We start from the raw sequence: 18,392 nt of genomic DNA, 5'->3' as shown, positions 1-18,392 counted from the left end.
GGAGGCTCCGCTGACTGGGTCATGGGGGCACAGGGCTGTCTAGGGCCACCCCGAGCCCTGCTGGTATAGGAGTGCCTCTGACAGGTGAGGACAGTTCACAGAAGAGCCTGGAAACAGGCACCACTCCCCCCAGCCCCGGGCCGGTGAACTGGAGGAGGAAGAGCACTGCCCACAGGCCTGGCCTCGCCCCGACTCGCCCCCTTCTGCACCAGCGACTACCGTCGGGATGGTTTCCATCGCCTCCCTGCCTCCCTGAACAGTTTCATTCAGCACACATCCAGAAATGGCAGGATTCCTCCTGTTCCAGCCTCATAGAAACAGAGCCTCGGGCAGCCTGTTGTGGACACTGCTGTGTAAGCTGTTCTTTCTGTTTCCGCGGCTGCGTGCCACCTGCTTCCGTGAACACACCTCGAGTCACAGACCCGCTGGCCCTCGTCACGTGTGGGGACTTCAGGGTGTGTGGCGGCATCCCCGGGACCACAGCTCCCTGCGCGTGAGCGTCTGCGAGGCGCACCCGCTGCTCTCCTGCTGCCTCTCTTCTTTGCCAACGTTAAGTTCTTTTTCAACGTGTTTGTGCCGGTTCAGACTCCCACCAGCAGTGGTGGGACCGAGCAACCCAGCACAGCTGCCACCAGCCTCTGTCTGTGGAAACCGACAGTTGGTTCTCAAGTTCTTATGGAAACCCCAAGGACCTTAAATTTCCAAAACAATTCCAAGAAAGAACAAAGTTGGAAGACTCAGACGACGTCATGTCAAGATTCATCTGAAGCCACAGTGAGAAGACAGTGTAGTGCTGGCCAAGGGAGGGACACGGAGACTCAGTGGAACAGAGCAGAGTCCAAACACAGACCCACGCAAACATGGCCAATCAGGCTTCACTAGGGATGCACAGGTAATTGCTCGGAGGAAAAAACAGTCTTTTCAACGAGTGAGACCTTAACAGTTAGATAAACATGTGGAAAAAGTTAACCTCCATCCAGTCCTCATGCTATAAACAAAAATTGCTCAAAATAAATCATAGACCTAAATGTAAGACCTAAAACTATAAGCCTGCAAAAACAAAACATAGGAGAAAATCTGTGTAATCACGTGTTGGTCAGAGATCTTTTAGAAGTGACATCAAAAACATGATTCATGAGGGGCGCCTGGGTGGCTCAGTCGGTTAAGCGTCCGACTTCAGCTCAGGTCACGATCTCGCGGTCCGTGAGTTCGAGCCCTGCGTCGGGCTCTGGGCTGATGGCTCAGAGCCTGGAGCCTGCTTCCGATTCTGTGTCTCCCTCTCTCTCTGCCCCTGCCCCGTTCATGCTCTGTCTCTCTCTGTCTCAAAAATAAATAAAATTAAAAAAAAAAAAAAAAAAAACATGATTCATGTTTTAAAAATTACAACCTGCTTTGGAATGCAGCAAAAGTGGCTCTAAGAAGGAGGTTTATAGCAACACAGGCTGACCTCCAGAATCTAGAAAAGTCTCAAACAACCTAACCTTATAGCTAAAGGAACCAGGAGAAGAAGAATAGGCAAAACTCAAACCCAGCAGAAGGAAGCAAATAATAAAGATTAGAGCAGAAACAAATGTTCTAGAAACTTAAAAAACAATAGAACAGGGGCGCCTGGGTGGCGCAGTCGGTTAAGCGTCCGACTTCAGCCAGGTCACGATCTCGCGGTCCGTGAGTTCGAGCCCCGCGTCGGGCTCTGGGCTGATGGCTCAGAGCCTGGAGCCTGTTTCCGATTCTGTGTCTCCCTCTCTCTCTGCCCCTCCCCCGTTCATGCTCTGTCTCTCTCTGTCCCAAAAATAAATAAACGTTGAAAAAAAAAATTTTTTTTTAAATAAAAAAAAAAAAAAACAATAGAACAGATCAAGGAAACCAGAAGCTGGCTCTTTAGAAAGATGAACAAAATTAAGAAACCTCTAGCCAGACTCACCAAAGAGCAGGGGTGGGGCGGCGGGGACCCAAATAAATAAAATCACAAACGAGAGAGGAGAAATAACCACCAACAGCACAGAAATACAATTATAACAGAATATTATGAAAACCTACAGCCAAAAAATTGGACAACCTAGAAGAAATGGATAAATTATTAGAAACACACAAACTACTAAAACTGAAGCAGGAAAAAATAAAAAATGTCACCACTCCAATTACCAGCAAAGAAATTGAGTCAGTGATCAGAAAACACCCAATGAACAAAAGTCCAGGACCAGATGGCTTCACAGGTGAACTCTACCAAACATTTAAAGAAGAGTTAATACCTGTTCTTCTCAAACTGTTCCAAAAAATAGAAAAGGAAGGAGAACTCTCAAATCCATTCTATGAGGCCAGCATTACCCTGATACGAAACCAGATAAAGACGCCATCGAAGGAAAGAACTACTGGCCGACGTATCTGAAGAACACGGCTGCAAAAATGCTCAACAAAACTCTAGCAAACCAAGTCCAACACTACATTAAAGGAATCATTCACCACAATCAAATGGGATCTATTCCTGGGTTGCAGCGGTGGTTCCGTGTTCGCAATCGTGATATGTCACAGCAATAAGAGAATAAAACCCATATGATGGTTTCAATGGATACGAAAAAAGCATTTGACAAAGTACAACATCCATTCGTGATATTAAAAAAAAAAAACCCTCTGCAAATAGCTTTAGAGGAAACATACTTCAACATGATGAAGGCCTTACATGAAAAATCCACAACCAACATCATCCTCGGTGGGGGAAAATCTTGAGAGCTTTCCCGCTAAGGTCAAGACCAAGGCAGGGTGCCCACTGTCACCACTGGTATTTAACACAGCAATAAAAAGAAATAAAAGGCATCCAGATCAACAATAAAGAAGTAAAAATTTGACTATTTGCAGATGACATGATACTTTTATGTAGAAAACCCTGAAGACTCCACCAAAAAACCGCCAGAACGGATGCACAAATTCAGGATACAAATTCAAGGTCCAGAAATCTGTTGCATTTCCATACATCAATAATGAAGTTGCAGAACGTGAAATTAAGAAAACCATCCCATTTGTAATTGCACCAAAACAAATAAAACGTTGATGAAAGAACTTCTCAAGATGTCACAGGGAAAGACATTCCACACTCATGGGTTGGAAGAAGAAATACTGTTAAAATGTCTCAATTACCCAGGGGGCGCCTGGGTGGCTCAGTCGGTTAAGCATCTGACTCTTGATTTCAGCTCAGGTTATGATCCCAGGGTCACGGGACCTGGCCCCGAGTTGGGCTCTACACTGACAGCATGGAGCCTTGGAGCCTGCTCGGGATTCTCTCTCTCTTTCCCTCTGCCCCTCCCTTGCTCACGCTCTCCCTCACTCTCCCCCTCTCAAAATAATAATTTTGTAAAAAAAATAATAAGTAAACATTTTTTAAAATATGTATTAAAAAAATGTCTATACTACCCAAAGCAAACCACAGATTTAATGCAACCTCCAGCAAAATGCCAATAGCATTTTGCACAGAATTAGAACAAGCGATTCTAAAGTTTGTGCCGAGCCGGAAAAGACCCTGCGTAACTGAAGCAATCTTGAAAAAGAAAACCAAACTGGATGCCTCACAATTCTGGACTTCAAGTTACATTACAAAGTGGTAGTAATTACAACGGTATGGCACTGGCACGGAAATAGATGCTTAGATGGATAGGATGGGATGGGATGGGATGGGATGGGATGGGATGGGATGGGATGGGATGGGATGGGATAGGATAGGATAGGATAGGATAGGATAGGATAGGATAGGATAGGATAGGATAGGATAGGATAGGATGCCACAAAATAAACCCACAACTATATGGTCAGCTAACCTTTGACAAAGCAGGAAAGAATGTCCAATGGAATAAAGACAGTGTCTTCAGCAAACGGTGCTGGGAAAACTGGACAGCGACGTGCAGAAGAATGACACTCGACCACTTTCTTACACCAGACCCAAAAATAAATTCAAAATGGATGAAAGGCCTAAATGTGAGACCCAAAACCACAAAAATCCTAGAACGGAGCACAGGCAGTCATTTCTCTGACACGGATCATAGCAACATCTTTCTAGCGATGTCTCCCAAGGCAAGGGAAACAAAAGCAAAAATAAACTACCGGGACTTGATCAAAATAAACAGCTTCCGTACAGCAAAGGAAATCAGCAACAAAACTAAAAAACCTAAACCTACCGAATGGGAGAAGATATTTGCAAATGACATACCCAATAAAGGGTTCGTATCTAAAATCTATAAAGCACTGATACGGCTCAACACCCAAAAGACAAATAATCCAACTAAAAAATGTATGGAAGACATGAACACACATTTCTCCAGAGAAGACATCCAGATGGGCAACTGACAACATGAAAAGATGTTCAACATCACTCATCCTCGGGGGAACGGACATCAAAACCACCATGAGGTGTCACCTCACACCTGTCAGGGTGGCTAAAGTCAACAACAGGTGTTGGCCAGGATGTGGAGAAAGGGGACCCTTTTGCACTCTTGGTGGGAATGCAGACCGGTGCAGCCACTGCGGACAACAGTATGGACGTTCCTCAGAAACTTACAAATAGAACTACCCTACGACCCAGCAATTCACTACTAGGTATTTGCCTAAAGAACACAAAAACACGAATTCAAAGGGGTACATGCACCCTGATGTTTACAGCAGCATTATCTACAATAACCAAATTATGGAAGCAGCCCAAGTGTCCCTTGACTGATGAGTGGATAAAGAAGAGGTGCTATATACGTACAATGGAACTTTACTCAGCCATTAAAAAGAATGAAATCTTGCCATTTGCAGCAACGTGGACAGAACCCGAGTGTATTATGCTAAGTGAACTAAGTCAGCCAGAGAAAGCAAATACCATATGATTTCACTCATATGTGGAATTTAAGAAACAAATGAGCAAGTAACAAAATTTAAAAAAGAAACAGGTAAACCAGGAAACAGCCTCAACTGTAGACAACACACTGATGGGGTATGGGAGGTGCAGGGGCGGGGGTGAAATAGGGAATGGGGATTGAGGGGTGCACTTCGGATGAAGAAGTAAAAGAAAATAATTCAAAAATAAAAATTAAAGCGATAGGGGCGCCTGGGTGGCTCAGCTGGTTAAGCATCCAACCTCAGCTTAGGTCATGATCTCATGGTTCATGAGTCCAAGCCCCACATTGGGCTCTCTGCTGTCAGCTCAGAACCTACTTCAGATCCTCTCTCTCTCCCTCTCTCTCTCTCTCTCTCCCTCCCTCCCCTGCTTGCTCATGCATTCTCTCTCTCTCTCAAAAAAAATAAACACCAAAAAATAAACATTATATATATAACAAAAGTTGTAACTTGGACTTCATCAAAACTAAACATACCTGCTCTTCTAAGGATACTGTTCAGAGAATGAAGAAGTAAGCCACAGTTTGGCAGAAAATATTAGCAAATTACAAGTCTGGTAAAGAACATACCCAAACTACGTAGAGAACTTGGAAAACTCAATTAGAAAACAAATAACCCAGTGTATTCAGAGAGAATCCCAAGCAGGCTCCACACTGTCAGCACAGAGCCCAATGCAGGACTCCATCCCAAGAACCGAGAGATCACCAACTGACCCAAAATCAAGAGCCGGACACTCGACCGACTGAGCACCCCCCCCGGGGTGGGGGCCCCAGCTGTCCTGTCGAATGGCGTCTTCACGGCAGAGTCGCAGAAAGACCTTCTCACACAAGAGGAATCAGCACCTGCTTTCAGGGGCCTTCCCGAGAAACGGCCAGGCTGGGTCAGAACGCTCGCCCCACCGGTGGGGAACATGGCAGCAGCTCGCACACAGACGAAACGAACTCACTGGCGATTAGGCTGTGACATTTGAGAAGCGATATCGTAGACCTTCAGGCCTCGGTCCCTCTGCTCCACCGGCCACCAGAAGCTCCTCCCACCCCTAGGCCGCACCCCAGCGCCTCTCCCCTCCCTCTGCATCAGCCCTCCCCTCTGCAGGGCCTTTCTGTTCCCCCCTTCTGAGCCCACTCTCCTGTCCCCAGACCCTGAAGGGCTGGCTCGCTCCGTCTTCTGCTCCGACGCTCAGGCCGCTGTACCCCACGGACCACGCCCACCCAACTCCTCTTGCCGGCCTGCCCTCCCCTAGCCGGGGTCCTGAGCGACTCCGGCCCCCTCCAGCCCCCAGCCTCCAGCTGCTGAGGCCGTGGTGGCCGCTGTGCGTGTCCTCCGGGGAAGCCCTGCCCCACTCTGCCCCTCCTGCACCACCGGGTGGCTCCTTCTTGCAGGGCAGGGCCAGATGGAGGGCTGCAGCCCCCCCTAGGTCTTATCAGAAGACAGCGGGGGGGGGGGGGGGGCGGTGCCTGGGTGGCTCAGTCGGTTAGGCGGCCGACTTGGGCTCAGGTCATGATCTCGCCGTCCGTTTGTTCGAGCCCTGCGTCAGGCTCTGTGCTGACAGCTCGGAGCCTGGAGCCTGTTTCAGATTCTGTGTCTCCCTCTCTCTCTGACCCTCCCCTGTTCATGCTCTGTCTCTCCCTGTCTCAAAAAAATTAAAAAAAAAAAAAAAAGTTAAAAAAAAAAAAAAAAAACGACAGCCCGTGGTCCAGGAGAGGGAGGGACCAGATTCCCCGGCACCCCAGCTCTCCCCTGGCCCCCACGGGCTGCCCAGCCAGCCCTCTCATCTGGACTCCCTTCTCTTCCAGAATCAGAGGGAGTGACCATGAGCACTGTGATGACCGTACCTCCCAACGAGGAGCAGACGGAGATCTCTCTGGGAGAGGTCAGCCGGGCCCGCTGGCTCCCAGCCCCCCTTCCTGAGCCTCCCCTGCCCACCCCGCCCGCAGGGTGGCCCAGGGTGGCCCTTCCACTCGACTGGTCTGGACTCATAGCCTCTGCACAGTTTGCACTGTCAGTCAGCCTGCGGCCACCCCCGTCCCCCTGGGGCCAGGCAGGACTGGAGCAGCGGACATCATGTCCTGGGTGCAGGGCACTGGGTCCCACTCTGAGAAGACACGAGCGGGGCCTCCCGGGCTAGAGCATGGTGTGCATGTGTGCGTGCGTGCATGTGTGTGTGTGTGTGTGTGCGCGCGCGTGCGCGCCCATGTGCAAGGGCCCCGGGGCATCGAGAGAGCAAGTACACACACGGGCAGGAAACATGCCGGGAGGGGTTCAACTGTGTTGCTGGGCAGTAAGTCCTCGAAGGGCAGGGCCAGGCCACCCAGGGACACTCCCCCTCACGGTGATGCTGCCTGCGGTGAGGACATGGGGAGGCGCCTTGATAGAAACGGGAAGCCTGGCTGTGTCTGCGGCAACCGTCTTCGCCTGCAGGTGGCAGAGGGGGAGATTGGCCCCTTCGGCTCCATCAAAGTGCCGGTCATCTTCACGCCCATCATCCCAGGAGCGGTCTACACCAAGTTCAAGGTCGTGTTTAAGAATCAGCAGTGTCCCACGGTGAGTACCCAGCCTGGGCGCCAGGGTCCCTGCCGCTCGCACTCCCCCCACCTGGACAGCCAGCTGGTGGCACAGATGGCCGGCACCACGGCGCGCGCGAACGTGCACGTGCTCCCACACCCGTGCGCGCACACGGAGCCCTTGCTCTCCACCGCTAGAAGCGCCTTGCCTGGTTTCCAAGTGGTTAAAATTTTTACTCGTTAGTTTTTATTATTTACTTACTTACACGTTGATTAAATTTTTTCAGAGAACGTGATCTGCATACTTTTTTATTTTGTTTTTATTTTTATTTTTTAAATTTTTATTCATTTTTGAGACAGAGTCAGAGAGGGGGCAGAGGGAGGGAGACACAGAATCCGAAGCAGGCTCCAGGCTCTGAGCTGTCAGCACACAGCCCGACGTGGGGCTCGAACCCACGAACGTGAGATCATGACCTGAGCCCAAGTCAGATCTAACCCCAAGGCGCCCGAATTAGTTGTTCATTGTAACCAAAGGCAAGACTGAGATTGTAGATGTGACGCCGGCACCTGTCTAAGGGCCGCCAGCGGATTCAGGAGTTAGCTCGTTCCCCTCGGTTCCACCCTCAGTGCCTTCCGGGCGCTCGCTCCCAACAGACGGCCACTGCCGCTGCATCCTCGTCCCCGTCCAGCTGTGTTCCCGCCCGGCAGCCGGCCCCCTGCGCGACCTCCCGGGTCCAGTGACCGTGCCCAGGCCCCGCCAGCTCCGCTGGGGCTTGTGTCTGCTCACACTGCCCGCGTCCCCTGACACCGTCCTTCTTGCCGGCCCCTCTGCCGTCTTCGGTCCCCGCTGGGAGAGCCCAGCGCCCTGGCACAGCCTGGCAGGAAGTTGTTTCGCTCGGTCCCTCTTACTTCAGGCTGATTGTGTCACTTAGGGGGCCGTTGGCTCTCCCGCGGTTCTCTCGTCCACCCTGGCGTGAGCACGTTGCTATTTATTCCATTTCCCCCTTTATCTGGAAATTCCACTTTCCATTCCACGAAGGGCCCCCCAAATCCCATGAGACTTTCTCTTCTTGTGTGGAGGGGCCCTCAGAGCCAGACGCTCGCCCTCACATGCTGAAGACCAGACCACGGTGCAGCTTGGTCCCTTTTATTTACCCCTTTCCTGGCCCTCAGCTTCTAGGTTTTTCTCAGCTACTCAGGTCAGCTAAGATTTCTTCCCACGGCGCCCATGGCCTCGGGGGCTCCTCCCTGACACCCACCACCCGCCGCCAGGATGACGGCCACCTCCACTCAGGGGTGACCATTTGATGACCTGTCCGCCATCACCGCATTCTCCTCATCCCCCTTCTCCTTGTTAGGTGTCTCTGCTCTGGAGAATGAGTCGTCAGGGCTCAGGGATTTGAGACGGCAATGCCTATTTATAACAGGAAGCCCCAGGCTTAGGGAAAACCCCATCACCATACTGCACAGGCACCTCCAAACTCAACACTCCACAGGACCCACAGCGACCCCACAGGACCCCACGACATTCCACAGGACCCACAGCGACCCCACAGGACCCCACGACATTCCACAGGCCCCACAGCGAACCCACAGGACCCCACGACACTCCACAGGCCCCACAGCGACCCCACAGGACCCCACAACACTCCACAGGCCCCACAGTGACCCCACAGGACCCCACGACACTCCACAGGCCCCACAGTGACCCCACAGGACCCCACGACACTCCACAGGACCCACAGTGACCCCACAGGACCCCACGACACTCCACAGGACCCACAGTGACCCCACAGGACCCCACGACACTCCACAGGACCCACAGTGACCCCACAGGACCCACAGTGACCCCACAGGACCCCACAACACTCCACAGGACCCACAGCGACCCCACAACTCCTCGGGACCCACAGTGACCCCACAACACTTCACAGGCCCCACAGCGAACCCACAGGACCCCACAACACTCCACAGGACCCACAGCGACCCCACAGGACCCCACAACACTCCACAGGCCCCACAGCGACCCCACAGGACCCCACGACACTCCACAGGACCCACAGTGACCCCACAGGACCCCACGACACTCCACAGGACCCACAGTGACCCCACAGGACCCCACGACACTCCACAGGACCCACAGTGACCCCACAGGACCCACAGTGACCCCACAGGACCCCACAACATTCCACAGGACCCACAGCGACCCCACAGGACCCCACAACATTCCACAGGCCCCACAGCGAACCCACAGGACCCCACAACACTCCACAGGCCCCACAGTGACCCCACAGGACCTCACAACACTCCACAGGCCCCACAGTGACCCCACAGGACCCCATGACACTCCACAGGCCCCACAGTGACCCCACAGGACCCCACGACACTCCACAGGACCCACAGTGACCCCACAGGACCCCACGACACTCCACAGGCCCCACAGTGACCCCACAGGACCCCACGACACTCCACAGGCCCCACAGTGACCCCACAGGACCCCACAACACTCCACAGGCCCCACAGTGACCCCACAGGACCCCACGACACTCCACAGGACCCACAGTGACCCCACAGGACCCACAGTGACCCCACAGGACCCCACGACACTCCACAGGACCCACAGCGACCCCACAGGACCCCACAACACTCCACAGGCCCCACAGTGACCCCACAGGACCCCACAACACTCCACAGGCCCCACAGTGACCCCACAGGACCTCACAACACTCCACAGGCCCCACAGTGACCCCACAGGACCCCACGACACTCCACAGGACCCACAGTGACCCCACAGGACCTCACAACACTCCACAGGCCCCACAGTGACCCCACAGGACCCCACGACACTCCACAGGACCCACAGTGACCCCACAGGACCCACAGTGACCCCACAGGACCCCACAACATTCCACAGGACCCACAGCGACCCCACAGGACCCCACAACATTCCACAGGCCCCACAGCGAACCCACAGGACCCCACAACACTCCACAGGCCCCACAGTGACCCCACAGGACCTCACAACACTCCACAGGCCCCACAGTGACCCCACAGGACCCCATGACACTCCACAGGCCCCACAGTGACCCCACAGGACCTCACAACACTCCACAGGCCCCACAGTGACCCCACAGGACCCCACGACACTCCACAGGCCCCACAGTGACCCCACAGGACCTCACAACACTCCACAGGCCCCACAGTGACCCCACAGGACCCCACAACACTCCACAGGCCCCACAGTGACCCCACAGGACCTCACAACACTCCACAGGCCCCACAGTGACCCCACAGGACCCCACGACACTCCACAGGACCCACAGTGACCCCACAGGACCCCACGACACTCCACAGGCCCCACAGTGACCCCACAGGACCCCACAACACTCCACAGGACCCACAGCGACCCCACAACTCCTCGGGACCCACAGTGACCCCACAACACTTCACAGGCCCCACAGTGAACCCACAGGACCCCACAACACTCCACAGGACCCACAGCGACCCCACAGGACCCCACAACACTCCAAAGGCCCCACAGCGACCCCACAGGACCCCACGACACTCCACAGGACCCACAGTGACCCCACAGGACCCCACGACACTCCACAGGCCCCACAACCCTCCACAGGCCCCACAGTGGCCCTGCAGTGACCCTACAGGACCCCACAGGACCCACAACACCCCAGAGTGACCCCACAGGACCCCACAGTGACCCCATAACATCCCCACTGGACCCACAGTGACCCCACAGGACCCACAGTATCTCACAGTGACCCTGCAGGACCCCACAGTGACCCCACAGGACCCCACACCGCCCCTACAGAGGTGACAAGAAGGAACAAAGTCTAGAACTTGGTGACCAAAAGCTCTTAAAGAAGCCGGCCTGACAGGGGCTGTGACCTTGGGTCGCGGTGGCCCTGCTGGGTAATCTGGGCAGCAGACACCCTGGCTGCTCTCCCTCCCTCTGGCCTCCCGCCAGCAGGAGTGGGGCGTGCGCGGTCCCCACGCCGTCATCCTCCCCAGCTGAGAAAGGGCCTGCATCCCGAGCCCCGCTGCCCATCTCCAAGGTGGGCCTCCCCCCTGGCGGTCCACAGACGCTGCCCACCGTCTCCGGCGAGGACAGCCCCAGTGAGGGTGGCTCTCTTTTCGCAGGCCTGTGCGAGGCTCTGTCACTGAGCCCGGCTGGACTGCCGCGCGGGGACTCCCATTGCGGGCAGCCCCCATCGTGGGCCCTCCGAACGTCCCTCATCCGTCCTCCAAGTCTCTGTCTTTCCTCCACCTGGCATGTCCCGTGTCACCCTCCACCTCACCTGGCTGCTGACTCGGGTGCTCACGGGCATCGCCCTCCTCCTAACGGTTATCTGACGGCGCAGTCAGGCTCCCGGGCCTCATGACCCTCTGCAGGGGTGGCTCCATGCCATGAATCAGCCCGGCCACTTGCTAGGCACTCAGCAGCTCCCCCTACCTCGGAGCGATGCTACCTGCTTCCGCCCGAGTCCCCTCCTGTCCCCCGGCAGCCCATCTTCCCAGCGGGTGCCGTCTTTGTTCCCCACGTTCTTCTTGTCTCTGGCACCGGAGACCGTGTGGCCTCTGGCCTGCTCGCTGATGTGTTCTAAATGTCACAAGTCCTGGGCTCCGTAGCCCCCACCCCATCCTGTGGGCAGGTGGCCCCGTCTCAGGCTGGGGGTCCTAGAGGAAGGCATGTGGAATCCTCAGCTCACCACCATAGCAGCAGGACAGGACCTGCCCTGCCAGGGCCCTGCCCAGCCCAAGGGACACATGCTCTCCCTGCAGGACACCCACAGACCCCCCAACCTCCCCAGACCCAGGACTCAGTTTGGCCGGAGGAGCCGGCAGCCGGGAAGGGGAGAGAAGTGGTTCCCACTCCTCCTCGTCCCTCGAGACCTCTGAGCCTCCTTTCTGTGTTGACTGTGACCGTTTTATGAAGTGTCCATCCCATCGTGTGATGCAATATTCTGTGATAAAAGGGTTTTTTTTTAAACAGCTAAAAATGTTGATAATTACGAAGCTATGTGATGGGCACATGACAATCCATTATACTGTTCTTTTTTTAACGTTTCTTTACTTATTTTTTTGAGGGAGAGAGAGTATGTATGTGTGAGCTGGGGGGGGAGGGCAGAGAGAGAGAGGGAGAGAGAGAAACCCCAGCAGGCTCCTTGCTGTCAGCACAGAGCCCGATGCAGGACTCAGACCCACGAACAGTGAGATCGTGACCTGAGCCGAAATCAAGAGTCAGACCCTTAAGCAACTGAGCCACCCAGGCGCCCCACCATTCTATCTTTTTATGTTTGAAGATTTGGATAATAAAAAGGATTGTTTAAATGATCTGATATGAAAACGGCCACAGAACTCCAAAACATAGTTGGTTTAAGTATGAAGTTCCCAGCACTCGTAAGACTTGTAAAAAGCCTAGGCTGAGCTGTGGTGGCATTCTCTGTCATTGCCTGCTTTGCGGACAAAAGCGTGTCCTAACATCACACCTTCAAACTTAGTTATATTTCAGAGTCACAGGCGTCGCTATCGACGTGCCCGTGTGGGTGCCAAAGCCCAGCGTAGACTTGAAGATCTGCATGTACGACCGGCTGTATCAGGACTCCATCCTCGTCCACACACGGTGAGCCCGGCAGGCAGGGGAGCCCGGGACCCCGGGAGGGACCCCTCCACGCCCAGGCCCTTGGCCCCTCGTGGACACAGACAGGAAAGGAAATGTGGACAGAGGCCTGAGGAAGGAAACGTGTTTTCAAAGGCGTCCAGACCAGAGCAGTCAGTTCTAAATACTTTTTACCAAAGTACAACTTAGGTGGAGAAAAGAAGGTAAATGCCATGGTTAGCCCTCAGTGGGCGCTCATTCCCCAGACCGCCTGGTGCCGGCACCTGCTGACACCAGGCCCACCGGGCGTAGCCCGGCCCTGCTTCCAGCCGCAGAACAGCCTCGTAGGGGTGGAAGTCCTGCAGACTTCCTCTGTGACCATCCTCCCGCATAGGGGACTTGCCTGTCTCAGCTTCAGGACCACAAATGTCAGGGGCCTCGAGAGGGGCTCCAGTGGATTTGTTTAGGGAACAAGGGCTGGCCAGCCTCTGCCAGTCAGTTTATCTCAGGGTGCAGGGTGCAGCCACTTTCTGGGGGAGGGCAGGGAAAGAGGAGGGGGGCAACACTCGGCCTGTGGGGTAAAGGAAGACCCCAGCTGCATATGCAGGGCGCGTGTGTGTGACAGAGTTGGCCAGGTGACTTGGTTTGGTAGAGACTCGAAGGGAGGCAGGGGCGTGGGGAGCCTCGTGGCGGAAAACAGGAAGGTTCCAGGTGAGCCCAGATGGGGGTGGGGCTCCCGGAGGCACTAAACAGAAGCAGGTGACTGTGTGTTTGGGGGCGCACGCGGCTTCCTCCGGCTGCTCTGGAGTCGGAGGCGGACAAAACCTAGAGAAGCCACAAGGCCTGGTCATTCTGGGGCCTGTGGGGCCCAGCCTCCCCCAGAACCTTGGCCTGGGCAGGAGGCAGGCAGAGCTCCAGGTGGGTGGGGGTCCACCTCTGCCCCCACACCTCCTTGCACCAGGTGCCTGCCCGGCAAAGGTCTTCCCAATAAAGTCTCAGGCTTCTGAGAACCACCTGGAGACATACTTCGGTGGCAGTGTTTCTGTTTGTAAGAATTCCGCAGCAACTTCTTCCTCGGCATGTCTCTGGAGGCCAGGGGAACAAGAAAAAGGGAACTATCGGGACCCCATCAGGATAAAAGCTTCTGCCAGCGAAGGTAACAATCAGCAAAACTAAAAGACAGCCAACAGAATGGGAGAAGATATTTGCCAACGACAGATAAAGGGTTGGTATCCAAAATCTAAAGAAATTATCAAACTCAACACCCAAAAAACAAATAATCCGGTGAAGAAATGGGCAAAAAACATGAATAGACACTTCTCCAAAGAAGACATCCAGATGGCCAACCGACACATGAAAAAATGCTCAACATCACTCATCACCAGGAAAATACAAATCAAAACCACAATTCATGAGATACCACCTCACACCTGTCAGAAAGGCTAACATTAACAACTCCGGCAACAACAGATGTTGGCGATGATGTGGAGAAACGGGAACCCTCTTGCACTGTTGGTGGGAATGCGAACTGGTGCAGCCACTCTGGAAAACAGTATGGAGGTTCCTCAAATAATTAAAAATAGAACTACCCTACGACCCAGCAATTGCACTACTAGGCATTTATCCAAGGGATACAGGTGTGCTGTTTCGAAGGGACACATGCACCCCAATGCTTATAGCAGCACCAATCGACAATAGCCAAAGTATGGAAAGAGCCCAAATGTCCATCGACGGATGAATGGATAAAGAAGATGTGGTATATACATACAATGGAGTATTACTCAGCAATCAAAAAGAATGAAATCTTGCCATTTGCAACTACGTGGATGGAACTGGAGGGTGTTCTGCTAAGTGAAATTACTCAGAGAAAGACAAAAATCATGACTTCACTCATATGAGGACCTTAAGAGACAAAACAGATGAACATAAGGAAAGGGAAACAAAAGTAATATAAAACAGGGAGGGGGACAAAACAGAAGAGACTCATAAATATGGAGAACAAACTGAGGGTTACTGAAGGGGTTGTGGGAGGGGGGTGGGCTAAATGGGGGAGGGGCATCAAGGAATCTACTCCTGAAATCATTGTTGCACTATATGCTAACTAACTTGGATGTAAATAAAAAAAATAAATTAAAAAAAATTTTGGAGATGCAAAATAAAAAAAAGTTCCTCATCAGGAGATCTGCCCCTTAGCAAGCGAGCTGTGAAAACCCACTCGCCCTCTGCCTTGTGAGGGCAGGCACCGTGCATCTGTGGGATGTCTAGCCCGTGAGAAGTGTGCCTGTCCCGCGGGACCAGACGCACAGCGTCTGTTTGGTGTCCCTCCGTGTCCTGCAGGTCGAAAGCGGCCCTGCGTCTGAAGTTTGAAGTGTGCAAGGAGCTGAGGGGCCACATGGAGCTCCTGCCGGAGACGGGCTACATCCAGGCCCAGTCCTCCTACACCGTGCAGCTCAAGTTCCTGCCGCGGTGAGCGCCCGGAGGCCGCGGGGCCGGGAGGCTGGGGGAGCACATCTCCTGGCTCTTAGGTTTCTTGTATTTCCTATCATTTGTAGCTCCTGTGTGACCTGAAACACGCTCACAGGTCAGCTCTACGGTCGTTCTCCAAATATAAAGGAGAAAAGTACTTTTGAGCGCATCCTATCTCTTTCAGACACTCCCTCCCAGAAGATGCAGGGAAGTATTTCGACAAGGAAAGCAGAGTCCTGGAGGCCCCAATGACAATCCGGGTGGCTGACCAGGTCTGCATGGGACACTTCCCAGCAATGCTGGACACTCTTGGGGACCCGAGCGCCTCCCCCAAAAGGCAGGGCCCTGGCGGGTTCCGATGACCTGACCCCACGGCTCTGTCTCCCACCCCGGCTGCTGCTGCACAGTGGAGACGAGGAGGGGGTTGTGGATCGGAGGGAGAGACCTGAGGGCTGTGCAGGGCCAGCGGGGCGTCCCCCTGGCACCTGAGCCCACACGTGCCCGGGTGCACACGCCGAGTGTGCTCACGGCCGCACGTGCACACTCACAGTGCACACGCGCGTGCACTCATTCCCTCCCGCGCCCCGCCCACCTGAGGCTCCTCCCCTCTTCTTTGGCACCTGCTTCCGTGCCCTCCCAAGTCAGGCACCACAGGGAAGTGGCCGAGACAGAGAGTCTCGGGTCTGGGAAAGGGCACGCCGTCGGCTGCCAGGTGGACACAATGCTTGTGCCCTCCTTGTCGGTGGAAACATTTGCGGAGACGGATGGGCAGTGACCGGCGCCCACTCCCCCTTTGCGCTTCAGATCAAGCCGGTGGGGTTTACGGTACACGCAGTGGTCACCACCTCGGACCTGGAGCTCAGCCCCTCGGCAGTGGACTTTGGCCACTGCACCGTGTACGAGGCCGTCAGAACCCAAGTCAGCCTCTGCAACCTCTCCCTCCTGCCCCAGGGTTTTGGGTTCGTCGGGCTCCCCAAGGTGCCTCACTCGGTCGGGGAGGGGCACAGGGTGCGGGGACAGAGTCGGGAAGCTCTGGGGACGTACCGGGGCAGCTGCCACCCCAGGGTCCGGGCACCCAGCACCAGGTGGCCTCACCCCTCCCCAGGCCCCACGCCCACGCCAAGAGCCTCGGCCTGGCGTCTCCCCCTGCCCGTCCCTCTCCTCATCCCCACTGCCCGCACCACCGCCTCACCTCACCTCTCTCTGTCCCAGCCTCTCCCTCCCTCTCTGGCCCGCTGCCCTGCCAGGACTCGGGACTCCCCTCCCTCCCTTCCTTCCAGAACTCCTGCCTGCCTGGCCCTGCAGGGCAGCCGGGACGGGGCTCAGACCAGGCTGCCCCCCCCACCCCACCCACCCTCCACTTACATGCATGCAGACATACGTATGCATGCACGAACATCACACTCACAGGGGTGTGCTCACGTACACGCACACGCTCACACATGCACATAGACGTGCTCGCATATACCCGTGACCACACGTGTGGTGACAGACATGCTCCAGACATGCCGACGCTCACGTACACACGAGCGCGCTCACAAACACCACGTGCCGGTCTACGGTCGCTCCTCCACACACAGACATGCTCACACATGCCCGGACAGACAGACACTCACCTCCTCGCAGACGCACTTACACACCCATGCGCACACACATGCGCTCACACCCCTGCCACGCGTGTCCACGCAGCCCCCGCGATAAGCCCCAGATCACCGTGTTCTCACTTCGGCGTCGACGGTTTTCCATCCTCCAGTTTGTGGACGTCCAGCCCAGTGACGGGTTTGGGACAATCCTGCCGCTGGAAACGCTGCAACTTGACGTGATCTTCCAGCCCACCAAGGCCAAGGAGTACAACTTCGAGCTCGTCTGCAAGTCGGAGATCAACCGGTGAGCCTGGCAGGCGAGGGGCGCGCAGAGGGCCCCGTTCGGCAGGTTCAGCTGGCTCCGTCCTCGAGCGCTGGCGGCCAGGTTGACCTCGGGGCTGGGCTGAGACACCGCTGGCTGCAGGGACTTCAGACCCAGGCACAGGCCCCTGGGATCCAGAGCCTCGCATGCCGGGCGAGCTCGCCCATCTGTGTGCGTGTGTGCGCGCGTGCCTGTGTGTGTGTGCATGGGAGAGCATGGGAGCACACACGTGTGGACGTGTGTGCATTGTGTGTGGATGCACGTGTGCGAGTGTGTGTGGTGTGTAGATTGCCTCTCTGCACTCAGGAGGACCTGGACACGAGCCCCACTTGTGCTGACATGCTGTGTGATGGGAACAGACCCTGGACCTCCCTGAGCCTCCCGTTCCCACCCTGACAGATGGGACGGAGGAAGTGGTAGGGAGAGGAATCCAACAGGATGCAGACCGGGTGGTCCGGGATGAGGGGCCGGTTCCTGTTGCTGCCCGAGACTATCAGTCCCCAGTGAAGAACGTCCTCACTGTCCCGTGCGGGTGTCCAGCCGGGCGCTGGACCACCTCCCCACAGAGCCGCGCCGCCCACCCGCCTCTAACCCTGACTCTCTTCTCCTGTCCCCACCTGCGTGCCAGCCTGTCTGGTCCCGCCTGGGGGCCTGGGCGGCCCCGGGTGGGGTCGGGCTGGCCAGGGCCCACGGGCCAAACCCTCTTCTGGTCCCGGGCAGGTGACCATGGGCAGGAGCAGTGGCCACCTGGGATCTGACAAACTCGTGGGGGAGCAGGGATGAGTCCACGGGTGGGAAGAGTTGAGGGGGGTGAAGTGTAGAGTTTGTGTATGTACTGAGTCCTGCACTTCATCCCTAACAATAACCCCAGTGTCTCTCCACCCACGAGGATCTGTTTTAACATTTAGAGCCTGTGGTCACACGACACAAAAAAATACATTTCAATATTTCAACATATGAGCAACATTACCATCACAGAGCAGTGTCGACATCAGCCTTTAAGGCATTAAAATATGCGTAATTAGGATGAAATCCAATGA

The 18,392-nt window shown here is 55.1% G+C and overlaps 1 protein-coding gene across 1 annotated transcript in view; it reads left to right on the top strand.

Annotated features, from left to right (window-relative positions):
- CFAP74 (cilia and flagella associated protein 74) overlaps positions 1–18,392 on the top strand; it is a 68,324-nt gene that overhangs the window by 40,319 nt on the left and 9,613 nt on the right. Inside the window, exons 19-25 of the mRNA XM_030326699.1 lie at positions 6,660–6,736; positions 7,285–7,407; positions 12,884–13,005; positions 15,319–15,447; positions 15,632–15,719; positions 16,252–16,425; positions 17,201–17,334. Of these exons, the coding sequence (XP_030182559.1) occupies positions 6,660–6,736; positions 7,285–7,407; positions 12,884–13,005; positions 15,319–15,447; positions 15,632–15,719; positions 16,252–16,425; positions 17,201–17,334 (847 nt within the window). The remainder of the gene's footprint in view (positions 1–6,659; positions 6,737–7,284; positions 7,408–12,883; positions 13,006–15,318; positions 15,448–15,631; positions 15,720–16,251; positions 16,426–17,200; positions 17,335–18,392) is intronic.

Source organism: Lynx canadensis, chromosome C1, assembly GCF_007474595.2.
Source record: "Lynx canadensis isolate LIC74 chromosome C1, mLynCan4.pri.v2, whole genome shotgun sequence".
In the NCBI taxonomy this organism is placed as follows: Eukaryota; Metazoa; Chordata; class Mammalia; order Carnivora; family Felidae; genus Lynx; species Lynx canadensis.
The sequence above is the reverse complement of the archived record's forward strand: the minus strand, read 5'-3'. Positions and strand labels throughout refer to the sequence as shown.